The 21,870-nt window shown below is 45.7% G+C and overlaps 1 protein-coding gene across 1 annotated transcript in view; it reads right to left on the reverse strand.

Annotated features, from left to right (window-relative positions):
• LOC142992813 (transmembrane protein 132D-like) overlaps positions 1-21,870 on the reverse strand; it is a 97,314-nt gene that overhangs the window by 32,792 nt on the left and 42,652 nt on the right. The window contains exon 3 of the mRNA XM_076143317.1: positions 5,847-5,990. Coding sequence (XP_075999432.1) covers positions 5,847-5,990 — 144 coding nt within the window. The remainder of the gene's footprint in view (positions 1-5,846; positions 5,991-21,870) is intronic.

Genomic DNA, 21,870 nt, shown 5'->3' on the forward strand with positions numbered 1-21,870 from the left:
GACGGCCCCTTGACCCCCACCTGGGAACCGGAGACGGCGGAATATCGAGCACCTTTCCCATTCGATCTTCACTCATCATCGTTCTGTCAATTACCTGGATCCAAATGACTCCCCTGCACGGACTAACCTGACTTCTAGACACATGATGGCCAACCCAAACAATGGAGCATTCAGTTCACCAGGGAGCAGTCGCACGTCATTCTTTATTCAAAGTAGCTCCAGCATATAGATTTTGCCTACAGCTATGCAGGCTAATTTTAAATACACAAATTCCCAAATTACACACAGGGACTTACATATGGAATACAATCACCATACACACTGCAGGATGATGCATGGCTCATAATGGCAGCAAATGCATGTAAGCCGATGATGAATTTCTCGCCTTTTCCTAATGGAGGGATTTCCATACGAGAAAGCGCGAATTAACTGTCTCACATTTCATATGAGGGCTCGCGGAGAACTGAGGGAATCTGTCAGCGAGATGGGAAATAGAGGTGATGAGCGACGGAGAAGATTGCACCCTGTACAGGCCCCCGGAGCTATTATTACCATATCATGAGAACAATCAATCAAATTGGGTTAAAATGTACACGCTGTTTCAGGGCCATGTCGACGCGCATAATGAGATCATGAGCCTCCACATGTGGCGCCGAGCGGCTTCCTCCTACCTCCTGAGGCTCAGAGTAACCTCAGCGTGATTTAACGTACAGCCGGAATCGGCCTCATTTCATTTCCATTGCGTTGATCCCGTATCCTGGTCCATCTCGGTCGCGGCCGTAAATACTCAGTCGCCCGTGCAAAACGTGGAGCGCTACCTTTGCTTTGGCGGTCTAAAATGGGACACGGCAAGAAGACATAAACAGTACACACGGGAATTCAATGCATCTGACCCGGTAATGTCGAGAAACGATGGAAAATAGACGTATGATTCACTGGAATCGCCTTGGATGGTGATTTTATCGCGACGTCTGGGAGCGCCGGGCTCAATTGACGAGACTGTTTATATGGGATTTGTGTCTTTCTTCTTTCCAGTACACAGCTCGCCTTATGCAAATCATCTCCATCTACACTGAGACAAGTGTGAGGGGGGGTGGGGGGGTATGGGTTCCATTCCCAGACTGGCGGGAAAGACAAGGAGAGTGGAGTCGTGTTCCTCAGCAGATGGTTTGAGCGAACATGAAGACGTGCCTCAATTACACCGATGCTTATAACGCGATTTCAACTCCAACCCTTAACCTCTTTTCTCGACCATCAAAGGCAAAGCACAACAACGAGGCTCCCACGTCCTGAAATATGATGAAACGCCATCATCTGGACGTTAGAATACGCTGTTATTTTCAGATAACAACCCTGAAGAACTGTGGTTTGTGGCCTTGCATCACTGCGGAGGCGCTGTGAGGACATCTCTCATCTTGTCTCAGCAGGGGGTCCTCTCTCAAATCCAGCGTTGTGGCGTCTTTCTGGCCCTTTAAGACTTTGAGGGTGAAAAGATGCCGCAGGGTTCCATTTGTTCACTTGTTTGTCTGTATGCGCTCGTGTGTTTATGTGTGTGTATGCGTGTGGGATAGAGCGATACCAGTGGCCGTGTAGAGCACAATATGTATGTTCGATTAGCACGTTTCTCATTGTGTGTGTGTATGTGTGTGAGGGAGTAAGCAGAGTGTGAAATGTCGGCCGTTAGCTTTGGTTCACTTTAATTAGCCATTAGACGCCACGCCTCACCTCCTGCCGCTCAGACCCGGCTGGTACCAGCTGGGGACTGACAGCAGAACCTCTGTTTGAGATGTTCCCTCACTTCTTCGCCCTCAATCAATCAGTAAGTACACATTGTTTTAGCGCCTGCCGTACCTGACGTGCATAGCGGACAACTCTCCCTTCTGTATTGGGAATGTAATTACGCTATAGGTAATATCCCTGTCAATTCCATTTCAGCACAACATCCGCACACACACACACACACACACACACACGCCTACACAGTGAATTAACTATATGACTCCCGTGTGCGTTTGCATTCTCGTGCTTAATTACGTCGGAGTCTGATGGGGATTTGGAGTTCAATGGTGCTCGCTACAAACAGAATATGAATTAGTGCGACACGCTCCACATCCGGATCCAGGAGAACGCAGGACTCCGCGCTGAAGGACACTTATTATCAAGGGTCCTTGTGCAGCTTCAAAACAGAAGAAGCGCTGAGGTATGATGAGTCACGTAGTCGCGTCTAAGTGGAAAACAGACACCACTTGTTGTTTTCTTTCTGCTTTCAGAAGTGTAACATCTGAGTGTTCTCAGACTTGACATTCCCTTAAGGACGGAGTTCTGTGGGTCAACGGAAACAAAGACAAAGCGCGTTTCTCTTCACTCTAGAAACGCAGATCTTCCTTCATCTATGTGTCGAGTCAGCAGAGTCACGGGTTATTTGTAGTCTTGTGTGTGTTAGGTTTAATGAAAGCGGTGCTCTTCCCACAGCGGACAGGGCACCTTATCTTGATCTGTGGTCCAAACACCACGCCGGGCCGCAGCAAGGATCTGCCACCGACCACAGACAACAACCCTGTCCTCATTCTGCATAACCATCCCGTCCGATGCTTTGCACGCTGCTGTAAAGCGATCAATCTCGGAAGCTCGCCCCTGCCCGGAGAGGGCATTGAAATGTGGTCGGCAATCCAGTTGTTTACCCTGCATCCAAAGCAGGGATGGGGACGGGCGGCTTTTGCTTCACCAGCATAATTCTCGGTACAAAACCGGCCACGTTTTGTGTGAAACATCAACTGGGGCGGAGTGACGGCGAAGGACATCATACAAACAAACAGATGGTATCTATAGAGGAAATATGTGGCGTATGAAATGCATAATGGGCTGAGGTGATTGGTCTCTGGCAGCAGGCGCCCTATACATCCACAAGCACCAGCCCAGACTTTGATAAGACATTTTCTGGACGGTTCCACTCTTGGATCTCCTTATCTCACCCCGACTCTGCAATCCTCGCCCGCCTGCATACAGATACCCTCCAATAAATAAACGCAGAGCGCAGCAGTCTGCGGCAAATCTGCGTTGTTGTTGTTGAAACGGTGGTCTTTGTACACTCCAAGAAAACGCCACGCATTTGAAGCGCCGGCCATGATTCTTAACTTGCTGGTTTCTCCATAATCTAAACAGGGGAAACAAGCTGTAGACTCACAATTGTTCCGGCAGCTATAGAGAGAATTCATGCGCGGGATGGCAATGAAAGACAAACAGCTACAGATCAAATCCATTCTGCAGCTGTATCAGTGAGATTTTGTTTGTTTTCTTCTAAACTGTCGAGTTGAATAAAGAAACCTGAAGTGGTGCGATAAGATCCTGCCGCCGGCCAGGAACAGGAAACGCTCGGCTAATCGATTTCTTCCATTTCACGCCATATGTTGCTGCTTAGTCACACAACAGAATGGAACTACAGATGTACAGATGTCTGGCTGAAGAATTGGGAGTATTAGAGAACATTGTATTTGTGCGTAATTGTTAGTTTCTTGAAAGGGTGGAGTGTGTGTGTGTGTGTGTGTTAGTTTGGCAGAGTTAAAGGCACTGCTGAAGTGAGGGATAGTCGTACACACACAGGCGCACACACACACACAAACTTAAAAGGGACTGACTGAACAGCCGATCCAGTCCAGTAAGAAAGGAGAGATATGATTCTACTTCTTCTTTCTACCCGAGCAATGGGAGCTGAACTCATCATGTCAGAACACCACGACATGACTCAGCAAAGGAAGGAACATGATTCAGCTTGTTCCCAGAATTCACGATTCCAAGATTCGGTGTTAAGCAAGAAAAGACGACTATTACAGCCTGAAACGGCAGCTCGGGCACTTCCTGCAAAGTTCATGCCGTTCTGTTCTTCCCGCTTCTCTATTCAGTGAATGATCCACAATTATTCTCTTTTCATGTTAAGTCGCCTCCGTTTCATCTCTGGCTCCTGTTATTTCCTCACTTGGTCGCAGCCTTCACCTCCTCTTCTCACCTTCTCTTCTCACCTTCTCCTCCATCTATTCTCTCCCCCGCCTTCTCGTCAACCCTCTGCTGCGGCGCCCGCTCTTGCCGGCTTGTGCATGCATGTGTGCGAGCGCGTGGCGAGCAGCTGCCTCAGGACACACACGCTTCTGCTGAAATGTCTTTGAGTCCCCGGTCTGTCCCCTGAGTGGTCATTACTGTCTGTGCAAACTAGCGTGCAGACATGTGCGTCCTAATAGCTGCCTGAGAGGATCTTTCACCGCCGTTACTCTGAGTCTGCATGTACGCAGATGATGTCGGCCTCTTTTTGGGGGGGGTCCATCTATCGCCTGGAGCTCTGAGCTTAAAATGACATTAGCATTCTTCTCTTTTAGATTAGACAACAATGTCTTTGTGCAGCTTAAACCTCATAAATATGCTGCACGTGTCATTCAAGCACATCTCTTGGCTGCTTCTTGTTCCACAATGCCAAAAGTGTTTTCATTGGACCATTTCATAACCAGTCAAAGCTTCAGGTCAAACAAAAGAAACATCATTGACCGCAAGTAAAATTCTCCAGTACCTTGAATGCTAAGTGTGCTTTATACTCTTTCAACACCAAAGAACCAACAATTACAAAAGAATGTAGCCATGACTGGTGGTCCTCATTCAAGCTCAGCAATGAGTTTTCCAGAACTAAACTCTTTCTCTCACCATCGTTTTCGTGTCCCTCAGGTTGTTCAATTATCTTTGAAATATTGAGTTTAGTTGTTTTCACTGGAATGTGTCCCCCATGTCACTCTGCATCTGTGCAGGAGCCTCAACTACAGTGTCGCCGCATTAGCATTTCAATCGCTCCGTGGTGCTTTGAGTCGGGCGCAGAATTGCAGGCCGAACTACCAGGCCGGGCATGTATGTCCTTGATTTGAGCAGCTCTGTATAATTCAGCTTCTGTGCTCCTCTGCAGGGCTGCGGACAGAAATGCATGTAAATGACAGATGACTCGTCATTCATCACTGTCATTACCTTGACACCCGGGAGGAAATAACAGCCCAGACAGTGTGTGTCACTTCCTGTGTGCGGGTACTTTGTCTTCGCCCCAGGACCATTTGAGGTGCTGAGCTGAATGCAAACCGTGTGGGTGTTGTGGGTGTTGTGGGTGGTGTATGTGTTTGGGTACTCTCCACATGGAGAGTACCCAAACACATACACACTCATATTTTACTTGAATATCAGCACCGATTCACAAGTAGCAAGACACACACACACACACACACACACACACACACACACACACACAAACACACTGCATGCTTATCCCTTATTTTCGGTGTCGGACACATTTAAAATCTAGAATTGACAGTTGTGTGGCAACAAGTAACCTTTTTTTTTATAAAACTAGCAGTGTGACTCGTTACTGTCCCCAGCTGTCTTACTTCATGTTAATGAAATAATGCATTTTTAATGCATTCATTTACACCGTATATACAGTACATCATCAAAGAATGCACCCCAGATGGTGCGTAACAGCTGTGTGTTGCCTCCATGATTCATGAAGACAACCCTAACCCAAGACCAGACAAGAAGTCTGTGCCCCTTTAACACTGAATGTGTTTGAACTCATCTGAAGACTGATATTCCTGCCTGGCAGTGCCAAGGAAGGAATGATGTAGATGCTGACTCATGTCCTCTTTGTTCCCCACTATGCAATCGCTCTCTACTGATAGCCGTCTGAAAAATGAACCTTCACTTCACAGGAAAACCACCTGCATATCCAAATGCATGCAAGTGTCAGCGGTGATGCAAGAAATGGGTGAATACATTTCTCTTGGGTGCAGACCGATCCTCTAAAAGGAGGGACTTTGTGGACCAACCTTTGTTTGAAGCTGGCCTCCTTTCGGCGACAGTGCAGGGTGACGATCCTGTGACCTTCACTTCTGACGTCCTGGCTCACGGTCCAGACGACAGGATTGCTTGCTCTGGCCCCCAGGAATGCCACGCCATCCTTCAGTCTGATCCTGGAACACACACATGGGGGAAATATATATAATAAACAATGCATTTTGTTCTTTACATTCAACAAATGGCTCAGCTGGCCGCAGAGGTCTGAACATTCTGGGAAAAAAATGTGGGCCTCAAGAATTGTCACAGTCCAAATAAGATTAATGAGCATCGGAGAGATAATGATGTAGCTATGATGAAGAGAAATGTGAGAGTAAAGATTAAAAAAAGAGAGAGAGAGAGAGAGAAAGAGAGAGAGAGAGAGAGAGAGAGAGAGAGAGAGAGAGGGATGAATCTATCCACACCTCAATCTCAACAAAACCCACTTGCAAGAATATCCCAGCAGTTCGGCAATTAGACAACATCATTCTGCCATTAAAATGGAGTTACGGCACAGCACATGCTCTCCCATCTGTCTCTGTCTATCACAGGAGAGGGAGAGAGAGGACAGCAGAGAGACAGGAAGAGAGAAACAGGAAAAGACAGAGAGAATGACAGAGAGAGAGAGAGAGAGAGAGAGAGAGAGAGAGACAGAGCAAAAGAGAGAGAGAGAGACGGAAAGACAGAGAGAAGGGGATTGATATACACATGATCAAACTGCTTATTGATTGCTAAGTCAATACACCTGCAGATCTCACTGCTTGCTTGTCTCCTTCACTTGCTTGTCTCCTTCACTATAAATTTTAATATAAAACTATTTATTCTTTAGCTTCATTCTGAATAGGAAACACACGTAAGTGAGAAACTTTTTTGACTCCCATGCTCGTGTTTTGCCTTGGACTGGCATTGCCTCGGGAAAGCGACGTTCCAGCATGCAAAGTCATTTCTATTAGCGGTGATCAAGGAACAACAGATGGCACGCCGGCTGAATGCAAACCACTACAAGTCGGCGGGGGCACGTTCCAAATTAACCTCGATGAGCGTGCATGTGTCCGACACAGAAGCGAGGCCGATATTAAAGGAGTGTTGTTTTACATGGGATGAGTATGGAAACCTAACATCCTGCATGTGATCCTACAGGTGGCAGGTTCTACTTTGCTCACTCGTAGCCTCCACGCTTGTCTTGTTGTGCCCGTCACCTCTCCATCCCTTCCATTACACACGTCACGCTCTGAGGGAGGACAGTTGACCGCAGATGCCCAATAACCACAACCTCTTCCTCCTCCTCCTCCTCCTCTTTTTTGGCTATAATTTTGTGATTTTCCTTTGCTTTTCCCCGACATGTCAAATAGTTTTTTGTTCGATCCACAGGCTTTTAAGAAGAGGAACCTCTGAGTTATGGAGAGTGAAGATGAGGAGAAAAATGTAACGAAGGTCGAGTAAAGGGGAAAGGAAACGGAGTCGCCAGACAGTGAAAAATGAAAAACTAGAAATTGCTCGAACCGCAAAGGACTTCTGAAAGATTAGAAAACACTGAGCTGAGCATTAATGGGCGGATAACGACCCGGCAGACCTCGCACCGCTGCACAGAGGAGCCCCATCATCGTCACATTCGCTCGGCTCGACCGGTCCTCTCTTTGATCTCAGCCCGGCTTCCGGGGCGCTAATAATTCTGGCCGGCCGGCGGGTTTGTGTCTTTAGTCCCGACGAGCCCAGATAAAGGCTGCCGGCTTTGAAAGGATGCGTAGGGCGATCGGGAGGAGGCCACTGATTGCCGGCTGCTCTCCCGCCTCTCAGCTTTCACCTCAGAGTAAATCACCACACACTCACAACCACTGATGGCAGAGGGAACGATAATTCATTTAAACCTTGGCGAAAACTCTGACGCCATGTCTTCTTGCTGTACCGGTTAAATACTGAAGGCCAATTGGAAGATAGAGAATGATAGGAAATCAGCAAATGACCCAATTTATTGATAGATTAGTCACAAATCGATGATAATTAGTTAAACTGCAGCTCTTGGCATTGTGCTGTCGACCATCAATCACTGCGATGAAGGAATCTGCGCGTCATTACACAATTTCTTCTTTCCGGCCTTATTTAATTTCCTTAATCCTTCCCTCTCCCTCTCCCCCCACCCCTCTCTCTCTCACACACACACACACTCTTTCTCTTTACTTCTTTGACAGACAAACTCGACCACGTGCAAAGAGCCGACGAGCGAGAGGGCTAAATTAACAAATGGGACATGTTGTAAATGGGATTGGTTGGGCTAATATGATTTCTGGTGTGGGCAGGGGACGCGGGGTGGATGGAGGGAGAGGGGGGGGGGGGGGGGAGCAATAAAGGAAAGCAATTTCAGGGGAGGCCCACTTTCTCATGCATCAGCACATGAAGCCGCCTCATTAATTCCATGAGAACCTGTGCATCAGTGGGATTAGTGTTTACAGATGAGATGGGGGGGGGGGAGTTGTTGTCAAAAGAGACGGTCAGACCTCAACTCTGCCTGATTAATACTGGGAAATGACACCCGGCGATGATGGAGGGCCGCTGTCCAGCTAGCAGAACGTAACTTTCCACTTGAGTTATGCTGAGGGCACGCCGCTAAAAATAGCAACACGCATTAATATCAGACACATTAATATTAATGCTCCAAAAGCAAGTGTGAGGATTATAAATACACCGGAAGACTGCATCAGCCAAGAGTCCTCTGTGCAAACATGTAGGGAATATGTGTAGTGAGGAGTGTAGCACACACACCCACACACACACAGACGATCAAACTATACACACACCCGAGCAAACGCACACAAAAACTAGGACGGAAAGTTGTTTTGAAAGTACACAAACACAAGCGAGTTAGAAGGAAAAGGGGTTAAAAGCTGCAATCTATTGGTCTAGTTGGCATGAGACACACTGATCACCTGTACACACACAACCAACATAGTAACTAAAGCAGGTTTCCTGCTCAGATGACGTCTGTGAAGCTTCTCAGTCGTCCGTTTACATGACGTGTCTGAAACAAACTTACTGCCAAAAGTGGAGGAGAACCAGGATACTGAACACAGGAGGTTCTCTCCTTGTCACACACACACACACACACACACACACACACACACACACACACACACACACACACACACACACACACACACACACACACACACACCTTGGTCTGTGTCTATCTGATCTATTGTTTGAACAGGAAAAGTGTGTGCCGGTGGACAGAGGTAAACTTTGTCTAGAGATAAATGAAATTGAGAAACATTGCTCCGCCACAAAGAAACTACCTTTGGTGCTCTTTCATCACAGACGGATTCCTGCCAAGCCACAGACCAAACGGAACAATTACCTGCCCCTCCACTGCCTGCCGCCGGTACCCACCAGCCTTTCACACGCATACATGACAGACAACAAACCGTTCTGGATGAGGCTTCATTCCATAACCTCCATTTTAAAAAACCCTGAAACCGACGGAACCGACAGCATTAACTGCAATGACGCAGGTGACAAATTGGTCCAGTCCACTTTTGAAACATAATTCACAAACACACTCTCTCACGGTTGTATAAATCTTTTTAATGCATTTAATTCGACAGCAAATTACACTGAGCCACTTTCTTTGGCCACCTGCAGCTAAATCCAGTTACAAAAGCACAAACACACAAGCTGTTGTGCGCAGCGACTTCTTCTCGGCATCTTTTCTTTCATCATCGTCCGCACCTCTCTGACCCTCTCTCTCTCTCTCTCTCTCTCTCTCTCTCTCTCTCTCTCTCTCTCGCTCTGTCTTTCAACAACAGAATCCTCTCATCACCTCAAAGATGAAATTAAATTAGATGGCAGCCAATGACAGGTTAGCCTGCGAGCGGGTCCAGTAAATTAGCGAGGTGAAACCAGAAGGGCCTCGGCGGCGATGCTCGGCGTCAATTAGCGAAGGAATGGTTGACGACGGAGTGTTTCTAAGGAGGCGAGCGGGCGTGCGAGGCAGATGCGGAGATAAAGACAGAGCTAATTCAATTAATGAGTTGGATGCTGTACTTTCCATTATGGGAGCTAGTTAAGAGTGCTGGTGCGTGGCAACATTGCGAGCGGAAGACACGATTAACGCTATCAGATAAAGAGCTCTCGCCAAACAAAGGCCCTCTCTCTCCGCCCAGGCATTCGACCACATCTCTCACTGTCTCACGCTTTTGTCTCATTTTTTCGGCATGACTCACGTTATCTCACGTTATCTCTCCATCTTTTCTTCTGAGGGATTCAGCCCCTTCTTACCGTCTTCTGCATCTAATGTTTGCCGGCTCTACACTCTGCACTTTCTTATGTTTCTGCTTCACTTTGACGGAATCCCTTCATTCTGTCTGGCTGCTCTTTTAAAACCTTAACAGTGAAGGCGATAGAAGGGAATCAATGAACCGATCCATGAAGTCGGAGCTTTTCACGCTGGGCTAAAAATACATGCATTGGCACCTTGGATACACCTGTGCAGTCTAATGCAAGCCAATACTTTTACCTGGCAACAAGCAACGCCTTTGTGAAGCTTGAAATAATACACACGAGCTGGGGTCTTGGATTGGATTGGATTGGATTGGATTGGTCATTGGACATTCGACATGTTTTGTGACAATTGACCTAAAATTGTAGGAGGAACTCCAAATGGGCGTGGCCTATATGAACTTGACATGTGGTTCAAAACATTCCAGCCAAAACGTTAATTTTTGTTATCAGCCTGCTAGTGGCGCTGTAATAACCCTTTGTAAAACAACACTGTCAACATCCAACTGTGGAGCACAACCTCTAATTTCTTCTGGATATCAGTGGAGACGAGCATTTGGAAAATGAGGCCTTACACCAGTTGTTCTCCAGCCTTCAATACCGTTGTGAAAAGTCAAATTCACTTCACTGTGCCATCGACCGCCTCCATGTCTCACCGTTATTTACAGATCAATATCCCGGCGCTCCACACTAGACATTGAACTCTGTGGTTATTGGTGCCGTTAAGGGTTAAGAGCTCCTCATCTATCAAAGACAAACATGATCAGAGGAAGTAGTGCTTTGAGTGCTACTTAGTCATTTCAGTCCAGAGTGGATTGTATTGAGTGCTACTTAATTGGGGGGATGCTGACTGTCACCAAACACTAGACACATTTACAATGAGGTGATAGACCCACAGAACTGGACTGACCAGGAACTTTCCACTGTGAAGATGGTGACACAGCCTGGGCCTTTCTTCATATATAGGTAAGGACTGTTACAAGAGTAAAAGTAAACGCTCTTTTAGGACATACAGTATTTTGGGTAGAAGTGTCCCGTCATTGACCTCAGATGAAGGAAAGGATCAAAATTCCTTCAGGCGCCTATTCACAACATAAACAAAACCTGCGACAGCTCAAGCACGATCATATGGACCAGGATGGCTGAGAAGTGAATTCAAGACAGTGGAGGATGAAATTTAAAGGAGCCTCTGAGCTCCTCTGAAGAAACAAACCTTCCCTTTAGCGAAGATTTGGGGCAAGGGCATCTTGAAACACCTTCAGATAAGCACCTGTTTATTCCTCCCTGAATATAGGCACAGACGTGATTTGGATCCCAAGGGCTTTGGAAAAATCCAAACCTGGTCCTGATGTCTCTGAACTTGAAACAAAGGAAGCAAATGGAATTCCATCAACATCATTTCATAAACAAGAGCCTCAAGAGTGCCATCATCATAATACAGTATCATTACATGGCATGAACGCAGAGCCCATCCTTGCATTATGCATGCTGCTGCTTTTGGTAAGGCTGCCATGCATACATAAACTTTCACAGCAATGAGGTAAGCAGAAATGAAAGCATTATATGCTTTACAAAAAGGGGCGGGGGTAGAAAAAGATCAAGGTAATCAAAATGAATTGAAACGTATTGAGGGTAAAATTGAATGAGGCCTAATTATGCTTAAAACCACAGAAGGAGAGAGAGACGGGCTGGATGTGTGTGTGGGTATGGACCGTGTGGACTGAGGGAGCGTCTTCGTGTGTGTGCAGCTACTGTGTACTGTGTCAATGAAAGCACGCCAGAAGGGATGATGACAGTGTGTGTGTGACGGAGCAACACCCACCACGGCCAAAAAGCAAAGTCGCCCTCAGCCCAGCTCTCCTCATAACGCAAGGCTCCACAAACAAACAAGATATGGTGGCTAAAATATTAGAAATACATCTCATGGTCCCCGATCAATCAATCAATCAATCAATCAATCAATCAATATCTGTCTGTCGATATCTATATGTCTATATATGTACGTATCTGCACACACACACATTTTGTGCAGTGTCTTCTTTGCTGTGAGAAGTTTTGAAAACAGTTTCAGTGTTTCAAGCTGCCAACTCTCTCTCTCTCTCTCTCTCTCTCTCTCTCTCTCTCTAGGCTGTATACGCTCTCTCGCTTCATCCTCCCTTTTTTTCCGGTTCATGGCTGTTTGACCAGACTGAAATGATGGCGCGTGGGCTGGTGTTATTGTTGTTTCATGTTGATAGAGGCTCGCACTTGCAGCCACAGGAAAAGTTGTTTAGCGCCACGTCCACGTTTCATGCAGTTAAACTGTTTATGTGGTGGCTTTTTCATGTAGTGCTTTGAACGCAGCCTTTTCCCCGTTAATGGTTGTTTTACATTTGTTTATAAACACATCAGATGCAGTTTCAACTCTGAACTTTACTGTGGTTCACGTTAGATAATCCCTTTGTGTGTTCTGGCTTATATATTCCTTGTCATTTACAGAGGAATGTAACATGGAGGATTATATCTTGCTATATGTCATGATTGTCAGAATTGACTAGCTAAATACTTTAAATACTCCAGAACTGTGAATAACTATCTAATTGGCGTGTGGACCATCTGTTACTTGATAGATATAATATCATGGCTTTATGCGGAAAGAATCTTGAGTCATTTTGGCACCCTGCAAGTCGTCAGTGGCAAAAATAGCAGCTGTTGAAACGAATTTTGTTAAGGCGCCGTCTTTATGGTCCACAACAGCAGCTATCTCTCTGCCATTCCAACGTTTGCTCTTTTTAGGCTTAAAATGGCCCAGATTAGTAGTTTATGATGCTGACATTTGACCATTTTGTTTTTATTAGACCTGAAATGGTTGCAAGTAGCAGCTAATGTTCCTGAAATAGCACCGGGAGTCTTGCAATGACCAAAATTAGCAGCTAATGTTACACACTTTCGATCTTTTTGTTGTTGTAGTTAGGCCTTTAAACGGCTGACATTAGCAGCTAATGTTACTGAGGTTTCATTTGGTTCTAATTAGGTTTGAAATGCCCCCAAAATGAGCCACTAATGACACTGATGTTCATATTATTGTCATCTTTAACGTGGCGAAAATTAGCAGTTGATGTTACTGACGTTGATAGTTACGTCACGCTTTGATTTGGCGCAGTCACGCTCATTTTCTTAACACTCACATGTTAGCACAACTTAGCGGGCTAACGTCACACGTGATAAACCGCGTCTAGCACCCAGCTTTGGCTTCCTGCCATAAACTGATCCCTTTCTTGAAACTGGACTGATTAAGACCTGCAAAATAATAAGAGACTCAAAAGTGTCTAATTTTGGAAATTTGTTTGTTGTTTTTTGGCATCTTTGTTGTATATCTTATACGTATTTACATATATATTTTCTACCATGTTGGATAATTGAACCTCCTTCGGTGATCTGTTGAATACCTCAGTTTCTAACGAATTTCCCTGAGGGGGTTTAATAAAGGAGGAAGACATCTTCCAGTGCTCCAGGTGCCAGTGGGCGCTCTGTGGGCTCTGTGGACTCTATGGAGTGTGACAGAGCCCCTCTATAGTGCCGGCGTTATAAGACGTTTTCACTAAAGCTTTAATTGAAAAGTAATTTCAGGCGGAAAATTTAGAGTGCTGTCAAAAACCACTTCTGCAGCTTAGACGTCATGGAGAGGAAGACTAAAAAAAAACTTTGTAATTGCCATACGTATGCAAATGGAATCAATCTGAAGCCATTACCGCAACAATTAATCTTTGGCAATCACCGAAACATTTTAATCAGGATCGTTACAAATGGTTGACTATTCATTATGCCTTCTAATTAGATCATAAATTGTATGAATACACAGATGTGGGAGGTGTTGAAGGATATGACACGCTGGGGACAAATACAAAAGCCAGCGAGGACTGATGAAGCGTGGCGCTTTAATAACGCTGCAGGCTGAGAGGGGAATAAATGTGCCACTGACTTCTTCTCTGAGTGATTTATTGACTGACAGACTGGAGGTTTGAGTTGGTGGATGTCAGATCGGGTCGTGCAGGTTGATCGGGATGGTGGGGATCAATACGTCATTCAATCGCCCAAGGTCAGAGGGACTGTCGATATTGATGATTTCATTGATTAACTGTACCCGGCTGCTGATTGAGATGTTTGTCATCCCTGCTGGTGTGAGTGTGAGTGTGTGTGTCGGTGCAGTGTGGTGACATTTAGGAAAAGCTGGCGGAAGCCGGAGCAAGCGGCTCGCGATGACAATGTGCGAAAGAAATTTTGACAGGCGCCAGAAATTCTGTCACAATGTCACAGAAATGTTTGCAAAGAGAGCTGCGGTCCTTAACGTCAAGGAATGAAAAGTCCAGTCTGTCGCGAGTCGGAAAGTTTACGTCAACATATAAAGTCTCACATGTCAGCTAAAGAGTGTATTCATTATGATCAACTATGTTATTGGAATTGCAGGTAAATCAATTCAGGTCAGATCCTTAAAAGCAACCACGTCAGCCAGTACATTAGCCCCATTTACACCTCATTATGTGCACCAGTGGGCACCGCTGAACAGGCATCACACACACACACAAGGCCAGGAGTAGGAGCGACCCAGGTGGCTCCTAATATATACATAAAAACGTCTGGAAGGTATTTCAGAAAAAAAAATGTGTGTTTGTCTGCATGTGCGTGAAGATGTGAGAGAAAATAAGTGATGAGACGGGGAGAATGAGGGAAGGAAATGGAGGGGGTAATCAATGGAGAGAGAGGGATGATTTAGGGGCTGAATGAGTAACTGTGGTGGAGGCCCGGGCTGAAAACAACGCGATAATTTGAGCCGGCCGCTGCGCTGTGCTCTCACAAGGACAAAAAAATTGAGAGAGTCGTGTTTGTTTTTGGAGTAAAATGCTCCCCGACTGTTCCCCTCACAAGGGAGAAGATCAAGAAAATCACACGGGAATTGTCGCGTACACGTGTTTTCCGTTCGTTCCCACCGAGTTCAGTTTGGAAAAAAAAAGGCAGCTTTGTTGTCGCTACATGGACGAACATAAACCCGATGTTTCTCTCTCTCTCTCTCTCTCTGTCTCTCTCTCTCCCTCGCACCCTCTCTCTCTCTCTCTCTCTGATTTGTTGTTTTTCCTCTACACTTCTTGCTTCTTCTTGCTCTCTGGGCCCTGAGCACTGAAACTTCACGCCAGATCTGTTCCAGCAAAAGCAAAACCCACTCGTCACAGCGTTTCTGTTAAAACTGTAAAAAAAAAAAATAAAGTTATGAAAAGCGTCATGGTTCCTCCGGAGCAGAGGGACATCAACCGCACATTTTGAATCTGATAAAACAGATTTAACGTGTAGTTTCCAAGAACCTGGTTAGTATCGAAAACCTTTTGCAAATGTAGAAACTGTAGTATTGGAGTGTTTTGCAGCCCTGGTAGCACAGCAGCTGTCATCAAAAAAGTCCAACTTAAAGATATCTGACTTCGTTAACAAGCTCCTCTCTGCAACCACGTCCTTACCTAATGGTTTCATCACGCTCGGTCCACAGCGGGACATTTCATAGAGACCTTGCGAGGAAGGGAAGGACACCACAAACCTGACATGACCGGCAAAGAAACGTACGACCTCACAAAAAATACATTTTACTCATCCCGGCTAATCATTGCGGTCTGGATCGAGATGATTTGCTCCAAATGTTCTGTAAATTAAAACATGTGGCAAAGGTCACTGTCACTTATTTGGTTCATTTGCTTGTTGTTGCTTATTTCATCCAATTCCTTCCATGCCGAGTCATTAACCAGCGGGATGTTGGCAGAACGCGGTCGTAATCTTCCTCTATGGCTCATTAATCCGTGTTAGAGGGTCACACACGGCGACAACATTTAGATATCCTTCCAGATTCCATCATCGCCCAGTTCCTGGCACTCCCTCCCTCTCTCTCTCCCTTTCTCTCTGAGTCCCAGACCACTTGTACCTGTCAGTGTGTTACCAGTGGAGTGAGCTACGGCTGCACCGTCACGAACACATCAGTGTTTACTACACAGGCAGCGGCGCCCTGAACCTGTAAGTAGTCCGGAGAACATTTCAGGGGGAAACCTCACGAATACACTACGCAGTCACTCGGAGCAGAGGCCGTGGCAGAAGGATGAAGCGGAAAAAAAGAGAAGATCTGATGCGGGTTGGTACCGAGTGCAAAGTTCTCTTTGTGTTTGCACGTCTGCGTGTGCGAGGAACTGACAGACGGAGTCCTTGAGGCCAAAACAGCTTGTCTGAGCGGAGTGGAGAGACAGTGCCAGGTCTAACTGTTCTCCCATTTTGAGCCCAGACGCTGCAGAATGGAGAGCGTATAGAATATGACTGGTAGGCAGCACAACAGAACAACAGATATAAAGCACAATCGCCTCATGCTCCCTTCAGGGGCTTTGTGCAGTCGTGTTCAAACCACAGCCTGGGCCAGCACACTAAATAAACCAGTTGAGGCTAAAACACTGCTGAGCAAACCCCCAAAGAGAGCATTACACCAGTGTGAGGGCCCCGTGTGCTCTCATGCTGCACTCACACACATTTACATGCTTTAACCACAACCAGCCTTCATTTGCAAGCATTATCGACATCGTTCACAGCCGGATGTCGTCACGATCTGGCCTCCCAGATAAAGAGTGTGTGTTGGTTTACAGATGCTAAACACAGAAAATGTTATCAGCCTATAACATTGTAAACTTATTGTATGATTAAACAGAAGTTCTATTGGACTTATTCGTTTTTCTGTTATGGATTAATCTTAAATTCATGTGTAGATTTTTAATCGCACTTCTGAACGCAGTAAAATTCAAGCACTATGTGTGTAAGAAGAATAGTAATGAGCTTTCGAACAACATCAAAGGCAAATTGTCATTATTTGTCTTTTTAATGAGACATAAACATCCTTAGCTCCTGGCTGAATCTGTTGCTCCCTGATCCCTTTTAATGTCTTCACATCAATAAATCGTATTGACGTCTCTTTAATTTTACATGAAAAAGGCTGAGTGTTAATGAGTTTTGGTCCACCTACTGAAGAGGCAGCTGGAGGTGTGATGATGACAGATTCAGTCGAAGGACATAATGAAATCGCTTCATCTCTAGTAAATAATTATACTCCTTCCTTTATCAAGGCAGTGACATACACAGGTGCTCAAAATAATATGGACGCGTTATTGGAGTGCGCCTCAGGGTGGTTAAATGAGTTATTCGTCGCTAAACATTATTAATCGTGCTTTGGCTCGTCATTGAAGCATTTCTATGCATCGGGGTTCACGATGAGCTGCGACTCCCGTTTTCCTTTCACTCTCTATTTGCCAGCGCCACAATTCACACCTCGGTTTCTTTTCTTCACCCGTTCAGAAGTTGACAAGGGACGACTCGTGTTCTTCTCCCTCATACAAACACGAAGCATTCAAATAGGCGTGTCACTCCGCAGAGGCCAGACACACCCACACACACACACAGTCAGTGCCAGAGGAGACGCCAATTAGACCAAACTACAGCCAGTGCATTCAGCTACAAATTCAAGGCTATTTAAGAGAGTAACTAAGTGCTGAATCCGTCTGGGGCCAGTATCTAATAAGGTGCCTGGATACATAAAGGACGATATCAGGCGGCGAGTCTTTGCAAGTCGAGCAGGAGGCCACGGAAAAAATATGGAGCGCTGCGGATAACAAGGAGCAGGTGTGAACTAATGGCTTCATCAATGGCCATTACCGACGCTTCACAAAGATAAATAATGAGCCAGGAATGAAAAATAAATTTGCTTTGAGCCAGGTTTGAGAAAAATTGCTTCGTCTTGTTTGTCTGCCGCCATAATTGACTCTCCTTTCCGGCAGTGAAACCATTTGTTAAAGCAACAATAACCCTCCATTAAAAGACTTATTATTAGAAATATGTCCCCGTTTTGCTTCCTCACCCCAAGGTGTCCCAGAATTCACTCCTTTTCAAAAGCTGTCACTCCTTATCCTCTCACTCCATCTTTAAGTTGCTGCAACATGATGCAATTGTCAGCCATACAGATCACACACACACACACACACACACACACACACACACACACACACACTGTCCGTAGTCCACAGTCACATCAGTCCGTTGCAGTATGTATCTCTCCATCACAGGCCCCACACATGAGGCAGATCAAGGCTGATCCACCCACTGCGCTGGCCTCATAGGAAGATGAAGGCTTGGATCCAAAGCAGCGGCTTACATCTGCAGATCAATGGCTGACCTCCCAACTAGCTGCAGCCAGAATGACCAGCAGCACGCAGCTTAGAGCCCAGCTAAAGCCTCCGCTCCAAGCTATGTGCTGAATATTATATCAGCCTAATGATTCGCCCCAGAAGCCCGAGTCTGACAGCTTGTCAGCTCTTTCTTCTCCTCTGCGCTGCTTTCTCTCTCTCTCAGTCGCCGCTGAGTCTTTTTTTGTTGTTGTTATTTTGTAGTCGCTGCCTCTAAATCTGTATTTCTGATACTGTGTGTGAGCAGAGGTGTCCTGTTCCGGTGATGATAGCAACATAGTAAAAGTATTTCTGTCAGAGCTCAGAAGGGTGTGAGACAGCGGCGTCCACTGCGTTGCTGCCAGACAATCACACAACCAACAGTCAACAGTGTTAAAGTGGGATTGGACCACAGCTGGATTACAGTTGAGCTGCTGTTAATCTGAGGCTCAACCCTAACAAACACGACCATGATGAGCACAAACCTAATGAAACAAACCACCACCATCAATGTGATGTGTTTATAATTGTTCTTAATTTGTTTTGAAATGTTTTGATTATCTCGCAAAATCAATTATTGCTGCCCTGTGAAGAATTCATTATGGCAATTTGTTGAAAATTGGTTGAAAATAAATATTCTGTCCGTCTGTTTTTCTGTTTTTTTTGTTTCAAATGAAGGAGATGAGGTGTAAAATTACCTGGGAGGAGCTAATGAGCGTGTGTGTGTGTGTGTGTGTGTGTGTTTGTGTAAGAGCCACTGAACCAAATAAAATACTTACTTAATGTTGTCAAATGTCTACTCTCTTAAATGATCCCCTCCTTCGCTGTACCGGTGGCAGCAGCAGCACTAAATCCCACAATTTCGTCGCTTTCTCCATTATGTTTAAGTAACGTCATATAATCGACCGTTGGATGTTTAAACAGTCACATTAAACTGGTGCTGAAGCAGTTTGTGACTGAAGCAAAGCAGCACAGGCTCAAACGCTCAGCAGACAAAGTTACAGGTACTTGTGCCTCACACAGATATTATCGGGTGTTCTGGTCCTAATTGGAAAATGGGTGTTGTTTAGCAAACACACTCCTCCAGTGAACCCTGAGGAGACGGTAAAATAAAGTTGTTCAAATGAATGAAGTGTGAAGGTTTGTTCAATCTCCTGAGGACATTTTCAAAGGAATACGTGTCTGCATTCATTCGGGATCGAAACTGAGCACTGACAATCCGCTGTTGTTGTTATATTTGTCATGTTGGATGAACGGAAAATCTCATAGTCCAGTAAGACATCACTGTCAGTCCTGTGACACACACACTGCCTGCTTTCTCCTTATTTGCTCAGAAAATGGCAACAAATTCATGTCAACCTTAGTGTGCACGGTGCTGCTGCCAGTGATTTGTTGTGCCGTTCCTCTTTCTGCGTTTTAGTCTTGTGTCTGACTGATCTAAACCTGTAGTCTTCTTCTACCTAAGCGTATTCAGTTACTGCAGAGTTCAACAGGCGCCGTCGCTCCCTCCAGTGAGCGAGGAGTGAAAACATTTTGGTGTCTCTCTCTCTCGTCTCACTCTGGCTCCTTGTTGCTATCTGACCCTCTGCAGCTCTCTAGCCCTCCCGTGGTGAAGCCACGTTGTGTTGCGGTGTGTTGTGTTGTCGTGCATTAGGTACTTTTTTGCCGACGGTCTAAGACGAACTCTCGACGTGCGACTGTCACAACATTTCATGATTTTCTCCCCCGTCTCTGCGCCCGAGGTCGGCATTAATAAATGTACGACTCGGATTAGTTTGATGCCGCATAGTTGAAAGTTGTACCTCAAACGTAAAGTAATCCATCGCTGCCAGACACAATGGTACAAATAAGTGTTTTGAAGGTTACGTGTATTTGTCTGGGAGAGAGAGAGAGAGAGAGAGAGAGAGAGAGAGAGAGAGAGAGAGAGAGAGAGAGAGACGGCCCCCCCTTATTCTATCTAATCCCCACCTTGTTCGTCCCCCTTGAGCCCTACAAATATTACCTTCAACTCAGAAGCCGGAGTTTTAAGTGTTGCCTAAAGACGTTAAGAAGTAAAGGAGTTAGCTGCCTCACCTGCTCCCGACCTACAACAACAACAACAACAACAACTCTCCTCCTCCGCCCCTGAAAGTCATGGATTTTGCCATTTCTGCCCATTTTGCTTCAACCAAACACACAATTTCTTCAATCAAGATTCCATTACACGGTGTATGCTTTAATAAGAGAGCGACCGCTGGAAGGATCAATATCTAAATAAAGCTGCGTTCTGAGCGTCTCCTGTGTTTGGGGTTAGCCTCTTGAAACGGCGGTATTTACTTTACTGTATGTCACATGGTGCAGATAACAAAGAGCCCATTAACAATCCCTGTCAGAGGAGAATATAGCATATAGGCCCTCCAGTAATATAACATGCATAGATATATACACACATATAAACGCAAGGGCTGGGAAGAGGCAACAGTTAAGGTAACAGGCGCAACGAGTCGACCTGCAGTGACTCAATGCAGCTCTCTGATTGGCTCTTTCTCTCTCTATGGTTTGAGATGCAATTTGAACAACAATGGCTGCTCATTTCTGACATCAGTAAAGCAAACGAGGCCTTCTGAGACTTTGCACCAGCGCCTCGGCTACTTCCCCGACCCAATTTTCCATCCGGTCTTCAATGCCTCAATTTTCTTTTAGATTCTCTCTGAGCTTCAATTACATTCCCGCCTTCTGTCTTGCATTTCTATTGAGCCTGAGAAACCCTATAAAAAAAGGAAAGGACACAGCATTGATTACTGTGTCAAAGAATGAAACTTTTCCCCTTTTTTTTTCCCGTTGAAGCAATCAGACCTCTGGAGCAAATGTGGTTTGAATTCTTTTGTGCGTTTCCTCTTTGTGCCCTGGTGTAACTCAGCTAGCAGCTCAGCTCCTCCCGGGGTCAGCGCCTGGAGAAGTGTCTGGAGAAGCGTTTGAGAAGCGTCAGCGTTACAAACAAGATTCTTGTACCGATCCGACGTGTTAAGTTATTAATTTGTCACACTTGATTACAGCATCTTAAACGGCCCGTATAAGAGATGTTGTGGGAATTAGCCCGACTTGTTTTTATTTGATGTTTTTGAATGCTGAATCTCCCCACAGTAGCACTCAAGCCGCACGTTAGAACGCCGTGTTGTTATCCCGTCGAACACAGCGACGCCGCTGACCTCCCTCGCTCCACGTTATCCCTTAATTGCCCGTAGTTACACCGTACAGTTTGCGGTCTTTCAAATGCAGATTTCCGTACACACGCTGTGAATATTCTAGCGGCCATAAAGCACTTTGGTTTATCACGGCGGAGCGAGCGGTTTGGATGAATGGCGGCGGCGCAGGCGGGGAGTCGTAGGTCTGCAGGTAAACAGACGTCTGTGCAGATCAGACGGGAACAAATTGGATAAATGTGCAACACTTCAACGTCGAACCGGAACGATCTCGGCCCAGCGAAAGGAAACGACAACACTGGAACATCTGGTCATCGCTCACAGTGCCAAAGATACTTTCCTCTCCTTTAAAT

Source organism: Genypterus blacodes, unplaced genomic scaffold (assembly GCF_046128005.1).
Source record: "Genypterus blacodes isolate CSIRO-AG114 ecotype Tasmania unplaced genomic scaffold, CSIRO-AGI_Gbla_v1 ptg000023l_1, whole genome shotgun sequence".
NCBI lineage: Eukaryota > Metazoa > Chordata > Actinopteri > Ophidiiformes > Ophidiidae > Genypterus > Genypterus blacodes.